The sequence below is a fragment of the Malaclemys terrapin genome, chromosome 6 (assembly GCF_027887155.1).
Source record: "Malaclemys terrapin pileata isolate rMalTer1 chromosome 6, rMalTer1.hap1, whole genome shotgun sequence".
NCBI lineage: Eukaryota > Metazoa > Chordata > Testudines > Emydidae > Malaclemys > Malaclemys terrapin.
Window position 1 is genome coordinate 20,251,230 of NC_071510.1, and position 19,254 is coordinate 20,270,483.

Genomic DNA, 19,254 nt, shown 5'->3' on the forward strand with positions numbered 1-19,254 from the left:
AGAATTCCAATTCGATGTGTTATTCACTTCATGTCTTAAACTGTTGCATAGTATTTCTATGCATTGTTAAGACATTGCTGTACTTTTAATTTTTTAAGTATTGATACCGTGCTCATCACTGTGGTATATAGAATTGACAGCATTTCATAGTTGGGTTGAAGAGCTGCTTTGAGTATAGACTTCTTAATATTGAGCTGACTCAATGAGATTTGATTTTTATATTTCTAAAACTATTTAAATGTTTTCCTCTTTCTCTGTAATATGATAAACTCTTCTATGGTATGGAAGGAAAACAAACAGTAATAGAGCATAATTTTGTCATACCACAGCTGCTACAATAAGACCTGACTCTAATTTATTATTAGAACATTCTGTAGAATGAGTGCCTGGTTTATGTCATCTGCTTGAGCTCCAGTCCTCCAGGTCACAAGTGAAAATGAATTTGGAATGTTCACCCTGGAGGAATGTTATTCCTGTTTAAACTAAAGAAAATAAAAACATACAATTTGATAAGACTAGCAGCCTCTGCTAAAGAAAACCCTAGAATTGAAATGTCTGTTGTTATCTAGGGTTAGATTAGCCAAGTGATTGATAGTAGGTTTCCTTTAAAAAACAACAATATTATTCTGGGAGTGTGCATCTTGTAATGTGACCTAAAAAAGTTAAAGGAACAGCTTTCCAGTCTGAGGCATTGAACAAGTTTAAGGTAATGAGTTTAAAACAAAAGGATAGATAAACACAAAAAACCATACCTCATGTCATCCTTGCAGGGCTGTTTGTTGCCACAGGGATTGAAGTACAGTAACAAAACTGTGTCTAAGTCTGTGCTGCGCCTGAAGTTCTAATAATCTGTGATTGAAAATAACAAAGATTATTCTAAAGGGACTTTTATCCTTACCAGGAAATATTGTAGCTAGCATTCAGAAACACAAAAGAGCTAGAAATTCCATACACTTCAGTAATATGGGCTAAATGCTTCATTTAACTACCCATGAAGAGTGTTAAGTACGGTTTACCTATATCCTCTTCTTTTAAAATCACTTTTCAGATCCTTGTCATCCTATCTTGCTTACATAACTTGATGCCCCTGGGTAGGTCACTGGCAACAGGAATTGAACCCAGGACCGGAACATAAGACTTGACTGCCTGAGCTAGAAGGTGCAGCTCTGTTGGCTCTAATTTAGACTTCTTTGTGGTTCAGCTACTAGTTAGGGACAGAGCTTGTGGAGTAAGCATGGTTTATGCTCATGGCTCATATTACCAGCTTCTCCTACATAATAACTCACTAGCTTGCACTTTGTTCAGATGTCACAACCACCATAGAATCTAAAGGAGAATTAGGTAACAGACACTTAATATTGTGTAGTTTTTCAGAAATTGTATCTTTGTATTTATCAGTTTTAATTTTTTTATTGTTGTTAAATACTTAACTTTACACACACACACACACACACACACACACACACACGTCTTATTGCTCCTTTGTAGTTATCTGATGGCTGTGATATCTCAGGAAGGTGCATCACAGCAAAAAAGGAGCTGCTGTCTGAGCTGGATGTTGTATGAACTGTACGAGAGGAACTGAAACTTTGAGTGATGTACATAATATCCCTGCTAGTTTGGTTAATGAGAACATGCAGCAGGTAGAGCTGAAATGGCTGGAACGTTCATGTTGTATTTGCAGTTCATCTTCCAAAGGTGGTTGTCCGGATCAGAGAGGATAGAGAAGATCATCAGGTCTCAGCAAGAATTCAAAAGCCCTTTGAGGTGTGATGAAGAGAGAGAGTTGTTTTTTTCATATTTGATTCATTTGCATCTCTTAATGATTTCAGATTCTTTCACTCTAAAGACAACAGTTGTTTAATTTTTGATAGAAGTGGAGGGTTGATTGTGATTTGCATATATGCTTCTCCTCAGATATGTGGATTATGAATGTGGATTTTTTTGTTTTAATTTATTGCCTCAATCTTCTTAGAATTGTTCCATGGAGGAAATCAAAAGACTTTGCCTGGATCAGTTAGAACTTCTATCTGAGAAAAAACTCCTGAAGATTCTTGAAGGTAAGAATATACCAGAGGAATAAATACCAGGGAGGGAGAGGAATTATTTCAGCTTAGTACTAATGTGGACACGAGAACGAATGGCTATAAACTGGCCGTGGGGAAGTTTAGGCTTGAAATTAGACGAAGGTTTCTGACCGTCAGAGGGGTGAAATATTGGAACAGCCTTCCGAGGGAAACGGTGGGGGCGAAGGACCTGTCTGGTTTTAAGATTAAGCTAAAGCTAGATAAGTTTATGGGGGGAATGGTTTAATGGGATAACATGATTTTAGTCAAATGAACAGCGTGCCATCGCTGGTAAATAGTATCAATGGCCAATGAGGGTCTGGCTGGAGAATCTTGCCTACATGCTCGGGGTTCTACTGATCGCCATATTTGGGGTCGGGAAGGAATTTTCCTCCAGGGTAGATTGGCAGAGGCCCTGGAGGTTTTTCGCCTTCCTCCGCAGCATGGGGCAGGGATCGCTAGCTGGAGGATTCTCTGCTACTTGAAGTCTCTAAACCACAGGATTTGGGGACTTCAACAGCAGAGTCAAGGGAAAGGGTTGGGATGGCTTTGTGGCCTGCATCATGCAGGAGGTCAGACTAGGTGATCATAATGGTCCCTTCTGATCTTAAAGTCTATGAGTCTAACTAGCTCTTTATTTTCTCTTATGGTAAATTCTGCAGATTTTGATCTTTAATTGTACAACAGTGCCCAGTTAAAGGAATCTACCTTAAAGATGGGCTTTTTCTGCATCAAACCATTGCATCCTCAGAAATTTCTTAAAATAAATAACTTGAAAGGAATAAACTTCTAGTACTGTAAAAAGTTAAAATTATCTGGCTAACTATATTTTTCTACATAAACCAAAATATATGTAATAAGACAATAGCTCTTAACCACATTTTTCTATCAACAGGTATTAACTTATCTAATGTCATCTGCTGTGATATACCTAGGATTGCTCAAAAACTTTGTCTAAACTATTTTTGATGGAAAATAAGGTTTTTGACAAAAACAAACTTTTTCATGCAAAGTGTCTTTCTATGGAAAACTGCTTTTTGTCAAAAAAACTCCTAAACTTTTTTTGTGTTGATTTGACATTAAACTGCCATCTCCTGAGCCCCTGCGATTTTCCTGTATGGACAGTTTAAAGTTGAAATGATCCAACACAAAATATTGAATTTTGATTTTTCTCAATAGAAATTTTTCAATTCTTCACCCTAAAGTTTTCAGTTATCAGACTTTCAACAAAAAGTATAATTTTTCCATGGAAATTTTTTAAAGAAAAACAGATTTTTATTTTCATCTAAATTTTCTGCAGGAAAACATCCCTTTTTCTGACCAGCTCTAGATTGTTGTCCTATTAAAGCAAAATTCATGGTTGTTGTATAGAGTCATAGGGTTAGAATGAGAATCTTCTCTCAGCCCATAGAAAAGGGCAGTACGGTGCTGCCCCAGGAACAGACCAGGAAGGGAGTTGGCTATTAATAGCCACACTTCTTTCCTTGGATCCCCACGTGCTACGGAGGGAAATAATTTGCTGCTGTTATGTATGAGTAGCAGATTACATCCCCTGCTGTACCAGCTCAGCTGTGCTGGCTGATGCATTGGGGTAGAGTCATAGTTCTACCTAATCTCCCACCCAATGCATCAAGGTGTGTAGCAATCCCATGTAGGCTGTTCTGTCCCCTGCTGTGACACGCTTATGTAGCCTGTGCTGGGAAGTAATGCGGTGTCATATTTTCTTGTACAAGCACTTGAGGCAAGCCACAGTTTAGTGTGTTGTAATTGAGTTTCATATGGGTGTGCTGCATGACAGGCCCCGGGGTTGACGTGTAGCTGCTCTGTGGCTGCCTTCAAACCCATGAGCTGGAATAGTGTCTGCAGCCTCTTTTGCAGTCCCTACTTGGGGACTTTCAGCTACTAGATCCATGTATTCACATGGTATCCAGTGGTACCTTCTCTGGTCTGTCTGCCAAATTCCCTTCAATATTGGCTTGTTTATTGCTAACTTTTCTGTGCCAATGTTGAGCTCCCCTTTGGTTGCAGGAGATGCAGAGGTCCTCTGAGTGGGTGGTCCACCTATAACCCCTCTTGTGTAGCTCACTGTGAGGCTTACGTGATGCAGATTCTCTGCCTTTCATTGCCCTTTTCCCTTAATACAGTAACAAAGCTGGAATTGCCCCAACCAACTGGATTTTCTTATCCGTTAATGGATAATCAAAGGATAGTTCAAACTAGTCTCAGCTTGTGGGCAGCAGCAATTTCAGAAATTGCTTTTTCTTTTGGGTAAATGTAATTTTAGAACATCTTCAACTGGAAAAACTACACTGTTGACTTTGGGTAAAATTAAGTTTTGAAAATAACTCCAAGCAGGTAGGAAGCAACACTTGGCTATAATCTCATATGCCGAAATTTTATACATCAAGGTGAGACTGGAGCTGACTCTGATACTGATGAAGATGCAGACCGTGGTGGAAATAAGACCGGAGTTGAATCAATCAGTCAGTGAGTATATTTAAAAAAAAAAACAAAAAAAAAACTTGAAAGCGGTTTTGCTTTCCTCTACCTCAGTTCACAGTAGAACCAAAGGCCCCAATACCCCCTCGAACCTTTACTCAAATGGTTAATCCAGTTGAAGCCAATATGAGTGGTATTGTTAGGGTCCAACTCTACAAACCTGTACTAACACTTTATCTGCATTGAAGACAAAGTTGTATCGTAAATCTCTCTTAGACAGACCCTCACAATTGTTAGCCCCATCACTTTCCATTAAATAATTTCCATAAATGAGTCCTACCAAAACCAAACCATTGTATTGCTCATTTAATAAAAAGAAAGTTTAGCCTTAGTGTGACACTAAAACAGTATATACCTTACTGGATGATGATGATCATGTGCAAAAATTCTGCGTAATGGCAAATTAACTAAGACATTAACTACAGAGATCTTGCAAGGGAATTGCACGAGCACTTAGGCCCTGATTCTGCAATCTTATCCACACAGATGAACCCTTGAACCCATGCACAGCCCTACTTTGGCACTGTCCAGTCATCAAAGTCCACCTGCACTGATCTAATTGTAGAATCAGAGCTAAAGAGAATAGATTAGAATAGAAATACCTTTCATCCTTTTTGCAGAAATTGTATGAAGCTCCTTATCAGACTACTTAGTATTTGTTGTAAGAGCTTAGTGGGTTTTTTTGTGTGCATTGTGCTGCTTTGCATATTTAAGATGCCATTATAAAGAATTCTGATTTAGGGGAATATTTTCATCTACGCATGTGTTGTAGTTAACATTAATACCCATTAATACTTATGTGTGCAAAAGTAAAACCAGGAAAATATATCACTTTCATCCTATATGAATCTTGAAGCCCTTTACAAACTGAGAGCCTGATCCTGAGGTGCTGATCACCCTTTGTGATGTGCTGAATGCCTCCTACTTTTATGGGAGTCAGTGAGCTAAGTACTTTGTAGCATCAGGTCCTAGATATGTCAAGCTGTCTCTTCGTCCCTTCATCCACCACTGGAAATCTAGCTAACAGCCAGTGAAATGTTCATTGGGGTGAGGAGGGGATCCTGTTGGCCAAGGATACTGAGGGATTATCCTATGCTTCTAAAAAGTGCATAAGATTTTAATGGCTGTGGGGAGATGAGGGGGTACCCCTGTTTTTAAGGTTTGAGCTAATAGTGAAGTGTACAGAACTCAGTCTATCTCAGAAATATAAGGTTCTGTCAAGATTGAGGATCGTAATTCTAGTTGTTTCAAAACTAGTGTTTGAAGCAGGTAGTCATGACTTCCAGGCAAAATAAATTGAATAAAAATGGTATTTATGTGCAAATAAAATAGTTAGTGACTTTAGGGGGGAAAAAACTAAGAAGAAAATTGTGGTGTAACTTAGTGAATAAAACAGTAAAAATAAAAATATGAAGGGGAAAAAAGGGTTTATCATTTTTAACTAGTATATATCTGAACAGATTGCAAAATCCATTTGCTCGTAGATCAGAGGCTTTCTCAGGGGAATACTATTAATCTCCGCAGAATCTAACCTTCAAATTTAAAAGAAAGGAATTCTTCAGCCCTTATGGTTGTGAAGATAACCTTCCAGACTGGAGCCAAATATAAATCCGATCATCACAGTGCAGTCTTCCAAAGGCTGAAGACATTGGCCAATTTTTATTCTGTTGTAGTTTGACAAAACAATGAGAGAGAACACAAGAATATTCGAGCAGAGTCTTGACAGTTTTCACTGTGGCTATGCAGAACCTTGTGGGAAGCAGTGAAACTGACAAGAATCTTGCTAGTTTCAACTCTGCAGCTGACAGACAAAGCTATGAGTAGCAGGAGTAACACTGTAATAAGTTCCTGAGGAAGAAGGTCAAAAACAGAAGCTGGGCATGCAGTGTCGAGTAGCAGATACCTCTGGCTTCTAGGGATGTAAATACCATTTAAAATGTTTAAATGGTTAACCGATTAAGCTGTGGGGGCCGATCCCGCTGGCCAGCGGGGCCCAGGGCTGGGTGGTGGGGCCTGCTGCAGTGGGGCAACTGGGCTGGCAGGCCCGGGCGGGGTTAACGGTTCAGGCAGGTTAACTGGTCAGACTAATGCTTACCGGTTAACCTTTTACATCCCTACTGGCTTCTGTGAAGGTAGAAGGCCAAGGGGGTGTAGAATACTGGAGACACTCACACCTCTTGCAGCAGCCAGTATACCTGAGAATGGGTGGGGGAGAAAGAGGAACAGACAAAGGTTTCTTTTCTCCCTCCTAGTAGTCAAAGAGAATTCTGGGGGAGTTGGAAAACATCAGAACTGCATACAAGCCACAGGTTCCTGCAAAGGATGAAGTCCCTGAACAAGGTGCAGGCAGGGGATGTGGTCACAGTATCTTGCACCTAAGTAGGCTTAATCTTTGGGCCAGTTTGTGTGAAGTAATTTTTCCAAGCCATTTACAAATGAATATAAATTGAAGTTGAAAGACAGTAAGAGCTTTTAGAAAACAGTCTTTCAGTCGGAACTGCACCATATCAGGGAGTAGACCGCTTGAATATGGCACTCTTCAGGAAATAACAGAAAAGCTGATGTTAAAGTACATTTAACATTTTTCCAGGGATTATAAACAATGTTAAGTTGTGTAAGATCAAAACCAGTTCAGTACAGCTTTTGGGTTGAAGTGACTTGCTTCATGTAAACTGTTACCTTTTCTATATTCCTCAATTATATTAATGAGACTACATTAAAGTTTTTTTTTTTTAAATCCCATTTGTCTTCTCTGTTTTCATAGACATGTAGATGTGAAGAACAGTCCCAGTGTGTAATCAAAGATTTATCATACTTTGAATTACCATTGATCAATTAGATTGCATCTTCAGTCCTGCTGACTTTTTTTTAAATAATCACATCTATTCAAAGTCAACATTTTTGTAAACTTTTAAAATTTCTGTGGATAGATGGGTTTTACTGAAGGCATAATTTTTGTCAGTTGTCAAAGGATATCAGAATACACACAGTGATTAGATCTGATAAAATAAAAAGAAAGCTGTGTGCTCTGGCCTGGCAGTTAAGAGCAGAGGAACTGGAGCCAAGAGAATCTAGGTTCTGATTTCTACGTAACCATTAATTGAACTCACTGTGTTCTTTCAGCAAGCCTCATGGAGCCTCAAGCCCAGCACCTGACAAATTAGATGTAAATCAGAAATGGGCTAAAAACATGATTTCTTGGCCCTTGGAGGAATAGTTTGAGACACCTACTCTGGGTACACTCAGAGAAGGCAATTCAGGAAGAACATTGTTTGGAAGGCCTCCAGGCTTCTACAAGATGTTGTGAGAACACCACCTGGCTCCTCTGCAGCCCACAGATGCCAAGGAAAAAAGTATTCTTGCAATCCCCCAGAACCTATTACAAGACTAAACTGGGGAATCGGTACCTGCTGAAGGAAAATAGGAAAGCAAAGTGGGGGACTGACAAGTAGCTGAAGAACTCACTTCCCAACCTCAGTACAGGGAAGAAACAGCTAGCCAGCTTCGTAGACAAATACTAGTTGACTGGCTCCCTCAATTAACTAGACCTCATTTAGCAAAAACCTTGGAATGTCCCAAATCCTTTGGCTTAATGGTGTTGTATTGTAAAACAGCAGCAAAGAAGCAAACAGTGTTGTAAATAGTATATTAAAGATCTGACATTTGCATGTTAAGAAACTGCACACAGCTCTGAAGCTACGGAACAGATCTATTAGGGCAGTGTTTCTCAAAAGTGGCCACCAGCAGATTTTTTTGCTGCCACGACAGCCTCCAAAGCAGAGATTGGGGGCACAAAGCAGCAAGACCCTCCCTGCAGCGCCCAGTTGTTGCTGCTGAATACTTTTTTCCTTGGTATCTGTGGGCTGCAGAGGAGCCAGGTGGTTTTCTCACAACATCTTGTAGAAGCCTGGAGGCCTTCCAAACAATGTTCTTCCTGAATTGCCTTCTCTGAGTGTACCCAGAGTAGGTGTCTCAAACTATTCCTTGATGGATCACTATGTGTGTTGGTAGATGGGGGGCCAATATACTGGATACCGCTAACTAATAATCATGTATATTCTCTATGTGTAATGCAGTCAAGTTATCTTTGCTGTGAGAACTGTAATTGTGTGGTTTTTTTCATTGCTGTGTGGAAATATTCAGTGTAACATGTTTGCTTTTAATCAGTCACTACTTATAGGCTTTTGGTCACCTTACTCTCATGGATGCAGTTTTCCTTTGGTTTTGTTTAGGAAGCTTAACAGTTTGAAGATTTATTTTTGTTCTAACATATTTTGCTTCCAGATACAGGACTGCACCCAGACATATTATCCTCAGCTGGTCTTTATTCCCATAGGATAGGATGTTGAACTATACCATTTGGGACACAGGTACTGCTAGTCACATCAGATATGAGCAGCACTATTAGCATGTGTTATCTGTTCACTGATATTCTATTCAGGTTCTTATACTGCACCCATCATCATGACATCAGAGCTCCTTGCTGTAGTATGTTAAGCATTGTGTCCAAGATTTTCACATGTGGTTCTTCCTTTCATGTGGATTTATATTCTTTTTTTTTTTTTTTTATGGATGTGCTGTCTTATGTTGATGTTTTAGGGATCACCCAGACCAGTAAGAGGTTGTCACCTGCTCTGTAATCTTCAGGTGCCTTAACACTGTGCTGCTATGGCTCAGATCTCTGACACGAGGAACCTACCCACAAGCACAAGGTCTCAACTTCCCCTAGCCTACTTACTCCTTGCAGGGTGACATCAACAGGCCTTCCTGTCCTGAGTCTCCCCAAATCCATCCTCACTGAGTTCTTAACTACCGGACACTTGGACTGTTCCCCCTGGTTTGTCACCCCCAAAGTGTGAAACCAGCCCCCAGATACCAGCTTACTTTGGCCCTCCACACAGTTTGCAAACAGAGACTTACTTGGGGTAAAAATAAACAAAAGGCTTATTTAATAGAAAAAACACAGATTCAAAGATGAAATAGGAAGGGAAAGCAAACATGTACCAGTTATGCAGAAAACAAACACAGGCTCAACCTTAGTCTTTACACTTCTATATTAGATAAAATCCCTTTTCTGATACAAGTTACTTATTGTCCTTGAACAGCTTCCTAGCATACCTCGTAATTGTAGGGGGGAATCCAGCATTTCACAGACCGCTTCCTGCTTAATATTCCCCCCTCCCTCCTGCCGATGAGGTGCACTGCTATATTTTGTACAAGTTGGAGTTTCCCGTAAACCAATAGCTTCGTCCTTGTCCGGGTAGATTCCATTGCTGTAGGCCAGTGGGCAGGTCACTGAAGTCAGGTGATAGTCTGTCAGTATGGGATGTAGTTTTCTAGCCAGCCTTCAGTGGTAGAATACATTATTTGAAGATGTTGGAGTGTGACAGCATAGAGTTGCAGGGAAGTCCAAGAGCACTTGTAAACTCAGGACTTACTTGACCAATTATGGGTATGTGTCTTCACTGCACTGTGACATAATCTTGAATTGTTTTCTTCTGTCAGTCAGCATAACCTCCATCTTGCTTTGGTTTAGGATCAACCAGCTGTTCATCCTTGAGCTGATCTCTGCCAATACTGACCTAACTTGATAGCAATGGTGGTGATGTGTTGCTAAATTGTATAGTTAGATGACTGCCCACACTTTGGTTCCTTATGAACTTTATTCAAGAGGCCAGATAAACCAATGTCAGTCTGGTTTATTGCTGTAAGCCAATAATATAGTACAGGAAAAGAGTTCTGTATGATACCAGTGTCTGGGAAGCCGTCTCGTGCTGCGATGTTATATTCGTATTACGAGAAGATGTGATCCCAAAATTACACCTTTATTTACATGTCACTAAAATCCAATCCATCACTTTGTCCCAGTTCCTTAACTTGTTGTTCTGTTTTTAAACTTATCTTGGTTTTGGATACTAGCATTCCAGGTACTGGTCTGTGAAGTTACTTCTCTGTTTTGTACTAAGACATAGAGTGAATGTATCTTGATTTTGACAGGTTTCCTATCTGCTTATGTCAAATGCTTACTTCAGCAAATGCAAGGAGTTTTGGGAACTTAGAATATTGAACAGAGTTATAGTATCAGTCAGTTTAGGCTATATCATTGTTACAGTATTTGGTTTAATGTTATTGGTGCTTAATGCATACTTATCTGTATGTGTATGATACGGATAATACATAAATTGATATGCTGGCTAGCCTGCATATGTATACATATTAGTCAACAGTTTTCTTATATTGTGAAGGATGGATAGATCTGTATGTCATCTGCATGTTGTTGGCATTTGAGCCAATGATGTCTTGCCAACAGGATGGATTTGATTTAAATCAAATTGATTTAAATCACTAGTCAGTAAGGGATTTCTACATAAAAGTGCATTCTTGTTGTGTGTTATAACCTTAATACATATTCTTCACAACTCAGAGATAGATGTAGGTTTCATTTTTATAAGGTACACACTATACATTTTTAAGTGATTTATTTTGTTTTACAGCTGTATCAGAAAATGAATGATTGCTTGGTTATTTCATTTACCAAAGGTAATTGAAGCAGATATTAAGTCATTGGGAGGGAAACTATCTCCAATTCAACAGGTTAATCATTAATATTTGGAGGATTTTCTTGCCATGCTGTATTAGGCAGAGAACATCACCAGACAGACATATAAATTGTTTTATTTAACTAAAACAACAACGTTATGTATTCTGGATTTTTTTCTTCAACAGCAAACATATATTTTAACAAAATAAGCATATGAATTTTTTAATTTAGTTAAACATTCAAGTTTTTTAAAATCAGTTTTTTTTTGTTAAAAACAATGTTAAGTGAAATATTTAAGAAAACAAAAATTAAATAGACTATGTCAGCCGTGGGAAACATGAGAAACTTAAAATATTGGCTTCTGCAGCTAACTCAGTCATCTTCACCTTCATTTTCCTGTTTGTTCATAATCTGGAAAAGAAAAACAAGCTTTCCTGCTTTTTCAGGTCCCAAACAATTTCTCAGTTTGGAACTAATTAGTCCAAAGGAAGAAAATATTCTTTCTACACTGGCAGAAGAAGCTACTGCTGTTAAAAGTGAGATTATCACTTGAACAGTCTCTGAATCCAAGTGCTTAAGTGACTTCCACCAGTTCACTAGTGTGACTTTCTTTAAAACATCACCAGCAAACATATTTCTTGAATGGTTCACCCGTAGCTCTGAAGTTTATTATAGTTGGCATTATGGAAGGACAATTGCTGGATGTCCATGTCATAGCCAACTCCTCTTTTTCAGCAGTTAAGGTTTAATCCCCGGTTCTGAATATTGAGAATATTTGCAAGAAAATGAGCTAGGGATAGTGCTTGTCCCATTTGTTTTTTTTAATGCTTGTAATTTAACTCTGTCATTGCATATTTCTCCTTTTAAGATCTCACTCAGTTCCTTCCAGATTTCAACAGCATGAGCAATAAAACAGCTGTTTCCCTGCATTTTGTTCAAGGCTACTGAAATAGGCTTCAGGGTACTCAGCATGTTTTCAACATTTCTCTTAAGCCCAATGTTGAGAACTTTGGCTGTGACAGTGCCATCTATTTTTTCACGATTTTGTCCACAAACTGTCATCGGATTAGGCCTGTTCTGTAGTGCTCAAAACCATCCACTACTGAGTTCCATCGCACCTCTTGTGGAAGAGTTAACTTGGTTCCTCCCACTTTTTTCAGAGCAGCTGCTGCAAAGTGGTGGTTACAGAAGTATTTTGCAATTTCAACAACATTAGCCTTTATTTCTGGAACACTGAAGTCTTTGGCTAGAAGGTGCATCAAATGAGCTCTGCAATCATATGTTATTAGCTTGGAACTCTCTTCTAAATTTCTTCTCATCTTGGATACATTTGCAGCATTGTCTGTGACCAAGCTGCGTACTAGACGTTTAAACTTTTTTTCACAGTTTGTTATAGCCTTTACTGCTGCTACTTGTACGTACTCTGCTGTGTGCGCATTTCTTGATGTATCAGTTGTTTCTATAAGGAAGACATTCCCTTCTCCTGTTGTCACACAGGATTATTGTGGATATTGCTCCGCCCATCAACACTCAGGTTAACAGTTTCGCTCTCTAGACCTTTTTGCACACTGCTCAATTTCTCTTTCATACACCTTATCTAGCAATTTGCTTGCGACATCTGTTCTGCTGGGTGGACTGTATCCTGGTCTTAATGACTGAATCATGTTAATGAAGTGTGGGTTCTCAATCATACGGAAAGAGTTTGTTGAATAAACAAACCGGGAAATTTTTTCAACAATTACCTCTTTTTGTAATCTGCTGGTTCTTATCACAAACTTATCTGTTTTTTTTTTCTGGATTCTGGAGATTTTTTTTTTTTTTCTTTTTGCTGCAGGTGATATACTGTTGCTATGTGACATACATGATGTAACTGAAACACTATCATTGGCAGATAACTCTGAAACTATAGAAAATGATGGTGATCTTGAAGGTGGATAGTCTTCAGAATCCTGATGGATTCTCCTAAACAAAATAAGTCAATGCAGTTATTTAATTATTATTACCATACTGCTCATTTAGTATTGCTCATTGCATTCACTGACACTCAGTACTACTTTAAAGGTGAAATTGTAATTTATTTAAAAACATTTTTGCTGTTAACAAGCATGTTATGTTATCTCTGGAGACACAAATGTAAAGTTTGAGAACTGCAAAACTAAGCATCTCTGCTGGTATCTTCTAGACTGAGCACTGAATCCCATTGGATAGATGGAAAGATTAACCTAAATAATCTATTCAGAAGCCCCTGGGACCCCATAATATTGGGTCCCTAAGCCATGAACTATTGGAACTCATTTACAAAACTTTTCTTAAACATTACATGAATATATTGTCTCATACTATAGAGTTAGAATTTATAATCCCTATTCCATGATGAGATATCTTTGAGCGCTAATATATCTTAATTAAAACTATCTTTAGATAGGTTTTTTCCCTCAAAAAGCATTTTTATCAAAAAAATCCAATGTAAATAAAAATCCGATTTATTTATTTATTTATTAAAATCATTGATTTTTATCCACCCTGCTTGCCAGTGCTTCTAGTGGTTATATGTAAATATTGAATAAAACAGGAGGAAAAAAAGATCCTTGTGATACTTGGCAAGTGAGGGTGTCTGGTGGTACAGGTGCAGTTTTCCATCACTATCCTTTGGGTGTGTCCTTGAAGGAAGGACTCAAACTATTTTAGTACATTTCCCCAGGGTTTCTGCCACCTCTGTCATGTGGGACAACTACATTTCATGATCTGCTGTGTCAAATGGTACACAAAGCTCCAGAAGAAAGGATGCATGTCTGCCCTCCGTCAGTTGACAGGAGGATATCTCCATCTACATCACTAATGACGTTCCTGTTCTCTGTCTTGGTCTGAGTCCAGTTGTACGCAGTCTAGTGTATTGGCTTCACATCTGTATCATGCCTGGCTTTAGATGCTAGAAACAATTATTGCATTGGACACAAATAATTACTAACATCTAATATTTTGAAGTGATTGGGGAAGAGGGAAAAGCATATGCAGGTGGCAAGAGGACAAATGGGAGTGGGGAAAAATGTGCAGGTGAGGAGGAAGTTGTATACAACAGAGGAAGGGAAAAGGAGATACAAAATAAAAGGATTTAGACCAAGAAAATACTCACCAGATACAGCAGCTCTTGTCAATCAGGTAAGTACTACCTCCAGATAAAAACCATATCAGATGTTGAGGAGGCTTGAGCTTCTGATCTAAGGAAGGAAAGCTGGGGAATAATCCTTTTGTTTTGTTTTTTTGTTTAAATTGACTCCTATTTCTAGTTACTGGTAGGACATTGCTGTAACTTCTTAATGAAAACGTCACACAATCTCCGATCTTTAGATGGACCCTTTTATTAGTTCATTTCCTTTCTGTTCTCCCAGCGTGGGTGGTGGAAGTGCCTTATCTGGTCGTCCAGCACAATTCTTTAGTGAATTGTGGATAGTAGGCACTATCTCTGATATGCTATACTTTTATAATTTTCTTTGAGACTCAGCATAGTGGTGTCAGACACTCATCTCTGGTCCTATGTAAGATATTTAACCAGCTTTCATGCCAATCAGATTCTGTAGAATCTAAAGTGGTCACTTAAAAAAAATTATAGTACTTATGGTTGCAAAGAAAGAAAACTTGCCAAATGGAAATCAAGTGTAAGTGATGCAGTGTTGTCTTCCACAGTTCACAGACTTTCTGAAATAACATGGGTTGTTGAGTTTAATGATGGCATTTTAGAGCCAATTATTCAAATAAGGTTGTTGTGCAATAGTTCACCTAGCTTGCATAGTTTCTACATTTGTGTGCACAAATCAGGGAGAGTATCGTGCTTGCTTTTCCCCCCACTGTGATGCAGCGTACAACGGTAACTTTACTAACACAAATTTAGTTGCTACCTAAGGGCCTTGTTCAACCCTGGAAGTTGATATAAATCTCCCATTGTTATCTGAAGAGGATCTATTGTAGGCTAGTATAGGACCCCCTATCTTTGTGATCATACGAAAAAAATTGCTCCTCTACACAGAATTTGACCCCTCAAACTTTATGAAATACGTTATTTTTTTTTTAAAAAGTTTCTTTCTAGTATAGTGCATTAAATTAGTTTATAATTCCAAGACAAGTTGTAAACTAGAAAATACTGTAAGCAGTTCAAGAATTTTCAGAAACACAGTACTTGAAGCAGTTTTGTTTGTGAACATAGGCAACATATAAAAGCTGTAAGCAATGTAATGTCCTTTGTTTCTTTTTACTTTGTAGTATATAGAACACAAGAAAACAAGGCTTTTGCTATGTTAGTCTGACACTCATAGCTTGTTTTGCATTTGTCCAAATTTACTGAGGCACATCCTGTCATTCCGATTAATGTTATGCCCTTTCTAATGCAAAATGTAATAAAAAGTACCTTGGACTTTCCGTTCAAAGAAAACATCAACCACAGGGATTTTGGTACATTTATAAAAATTTGCTCCTTAATCTGCTTCAGAAACAGTTGCGTGTTGCTATTTTTCAAAATGAGCATTGCGGCTTTTATACAGATAGCTCTCTTGCTTAAACAAATTTGTAAATTTTGGTTGCAGTGTTTAATACTGTATATAATTTTTGAAACCTAAAGACATATCGGTTTTGATTACAACTTTGTAATACTAGTTGGCCCTCATGAATATTTGATTATCTAAATATAGGACCGGATCATGCAAATAATCTTGAGCATAGTGCATAATGCTGGTAGGGACTATACCAAGTATTGCCAGCACTGATGTTTAATATGTTGATTTTTAATAGTAATTCACAGACCACTGTGATAATACAAAAGACTTGTTCACTGCAATTAAGTTTTGCATGCAAGAAAATACAGTTCCTCAAAACTTAGGCCCTGTCTTTTTTTTTTTTTTAAGGGCCTCACCCTGTTCTTTGATTTTATATTCACAAACCACATGCACAACTGCACCAAAAATCCATAGATGTCTAATAGCCTGTTTCCATCTGTTAATCACAGAGACTAGTGATTGAAGGGCATTGAATTACAGGCATAGTTAATTGCAAGTACAAAATCATGCCTGCAAAATGAGTCTGCTTCTCAAAATCAGGCTCTGACTGTTCTCAATGTGTAGCAAGGAGAATCTATTACAGTGTTTCTCATTCTTTTTGGACACCGAGAGCCCATGAATCAGGTTGCAGTGCATACAGCTGAGCTCAGCCAGAGCTGTTGGAGCTGCTTCTGTAGGGGTGAGTGCAGGGTAATCTCTGCGCGCGTGCACACAGTCACACACACCCTGGGCTTCCCTGAACCCTTCCCCTGTCACACACATCTTGGGCCTCCCATGCGACCCTTTGACATATTTTGGAGGCTGAATTTTGGGTCTTGAAACCTTGGCCTAGTAAGTCAGATCAGTCTGGAGTCCAATTCTGTAACATAACTAGTGCTTATTATTTATTTCATCTGTCGTCATCCTCTTGGGGGAAAAAAAACAAACCACCTTCCCTGATACTTCTTCCAAGAGGAATATCTAAGATGATGTGTATGTATTAATTCTTGTCCTGTAAAACTTGATTCTCTTATGTGAAACAGAGAAGAAAATCTGAAATAACTGTTTGAGCCTTGCCAAGGAAAGCTCGGTGTGGGAAGTCCTTTGCTAGCTTAGAAGGAAGTCTGTAAAGTGAAACTCAGGGCTTGTCTACACTGGCAATTTATAGCGCTGTTACTTTCTCACTCAGGGATGTGAAAAAAATCCCTCTGAGCGCTGCAAGTTTCAGCTCTGTAAAGCACCAGCGTAGACAGTGCACCAGCACTGGGTGCTACGCCCCTCTTGGAGGTGGATTTTTTTTTTTTTTAGAGCGCTGGGAGAGCTCTCCCCCAGTGCTCTGCCGTGTCCATACAAGCCACGTTAAAGTGCTGCCGTGTAGACTAGCCCTAACTCTTGTAAATTTACCTTCCTTGTCCTTCCAAAGGAAGGAGATGAGCAGCCTAAAAGAACTAGGCCAGGGTTTTCAACCTCTTTTCATTGCAGCCCCCTAAAAAAAATTCAAATAAAGGTGTGGACGAATTTGGAAATTTTAGATAGTCTGCAGACCCTCAGGGATCCATGGACCACAAGTTGAAAACCACTGAATTAGGTACGCTTCACTTTGCAGCTGCTGTCAACAGCAAGCAGCAAAAGAGGGAAGGTGTTATTGTTTTGGTAGAGAGGGTCCTTCCAACCTCTGTTTTTTAAAAAAATGTATAAAATGCAATAGAACACCACCAAAACAAGGGAGAATGGCAAGGAGACCCAAGGGAAAAATGGAAGTGGAGGAGCTAATTTACCAAAATTGGAAGGATGAGAGGAGGGAATCAGCTGAAAAAGGAGGGCAGGAGAGAGCTGTGGCTGACTTCGAAGATTAGCACTGACTCCCTCATAGAGCATGACTCCCTGATTCTGACTCTTTTCGTTCCCAACAGCCAGGAGGCACAGGGAACTGCAAACTTTAGCAGCCACTTGTTAGCCAAGGTTGATATGGAAAATGAGGATATGAGGCCTGCAGCCTCCAAGGCATTGCCTTAGTGTTAGATCCAGCATATCTCCTGCTCCCCACACCTGGGGGATATGCTGAAGTTTGCCCCGCTTTTGTATCTGCTTTTGGCTGCTGGGTGTCTGCTGTTTTACACCGGTGTAAATTAAGAGTGACTGACTTTAGCCCACTGTCCTTATGCATTTGAATTCTTTTTATTAATATTAAGAAAATAAAGCAAATATAGACTGCTCTGCCACTGCTTGGCCACAAGATGGTGCATGACACCTACTTATTAAAATCCAGCTGGTGAAGTTTCATCAGCAATCCAGTCAAACCCAACCTATTATGATAAAATAAAATGTATTGTAAAAGATTGCCTTTGGGACCCTTTTTTTGACAGCAGGTGGTCTTTACAGCAAGGATGCTGTTTTTTCCTTTTTTTTTTTTTTTTCTAAAACAGTTGATATGGTCTAAATATCAGGGACACATTCTGCAGCAGGTTTTGCTACATAATTTCCAATTGACAGAAAAGTCTTTATTTTTTGTTAGGTAAAAAGAAATGTAGCTATTTCTATTACTTGTACTTAAAGCAAACTGCATAGTTAGAAATAAGGGGTTGCTGTGAGGTTGCAGCCAAAGGGGTGATTCTGATTCTTGAATGATATTTTGGCTTTAAGACTCAGGGCAGCAGAAGCTTTATTACTGCAGAGGTGACACTGCTTGGCATCTTTCTCCCTGGAAACTATTTGATTGTGTCAGAGCTGACCCTGCTGCTTGCCAAGGAGCAACGTCGCCATCAGCAATGGAAACAGCCAGTCAGTTACTCTCCTTGGCAATAGGGAAGAGTGCAAGTTTTTGGGTTGTGTTAACCCTCCCCCTCCTCGCCCCCTGAGGCTGGGGCAGGAAGGAAGGAAAGTCTAAGAACCTGCTTAACATGTTTAAAAGATCACATTAAAGCAAAATTAATTTTCTCTTAGAATTTCTGGTTTTGGATATAGCATCGAAGAGCTAATACAGCCTGAAATGTCTGACCTTCCAGAGACAAAGCAAAAATCATTTCTGTGGGGAAACATTTGGGTGGTTCCTAGGACGAGGGAAGCTCACATAAACAAGCTCTCTGTTCAGCATAGCTCTTTCCCCACTTGGGCTCTCTTCCTTCTTATCTCTACCCCCTCTGCCATCCTTCTGCTGGAAATGGAGAGCCAAACAGAATTGAAACCTTGGGATTTGGAATAACATCTCACCCAGCTTCAGCAGGTAGGAAACATACTAGAGAGAGCAAGGAAGCGCATGATCCTCACCCAGTATCTTGCAAAAGATACAGTGACTGTGTGCTATCAAGACAAACATTCATTTTTTTGCACAACTATTGCATCTGTGTGTGCAAATGCCCAGTCACCTTCCTAAGCATTTGTTTGCATTGTTGTGATCACTATATGCATGTCTTTCTGTGCAAACTTGTGGGAGAAATGGAGGGCCAATCAGAATTGATTACAATGTCTACTACTAGTGGGGGAAGTAGCCATCAAAATAGATGTACCCTTTTTTGCATCTGTGTAGCAAATTGGGGCTGGTTAGAAATGCTGTACAAAATGAAGAGATTCCCTCCCAGTTTTATTAGCCTGACATTCTAAACAGAAACACATCTGTGATTAT

General features: G+C 39.2%; 1 protein-coding gene across 1 annotated transcript in view; it reads left to right on the forward strand.

Moving 5' to 3' along the window:
* The window catches only part of CAAP1 (caspase activity and apoptosis inhibitor 1), a 29,788-nt gene that overhangs the window by 2,301 nt on the left and 8,233 nt on the right, over positions 1 to 19,254 (forward strand). Inside the window, exons 3-4 of the mRNA XM_054032667.1 lie at positions 1,976 to 2,060; positions 4,475 to 4,553. Of these exons, the coding sequence (XP_053888642.1) occupies positions 1,976 to 2,060; positions 4,475 to 4,553 (164 nt within the window). The remainder of the gene's footprint in view (positions 1 to 1,975; positions 2,061 to 4,474; positions 4,554 to 19,254) is intronic.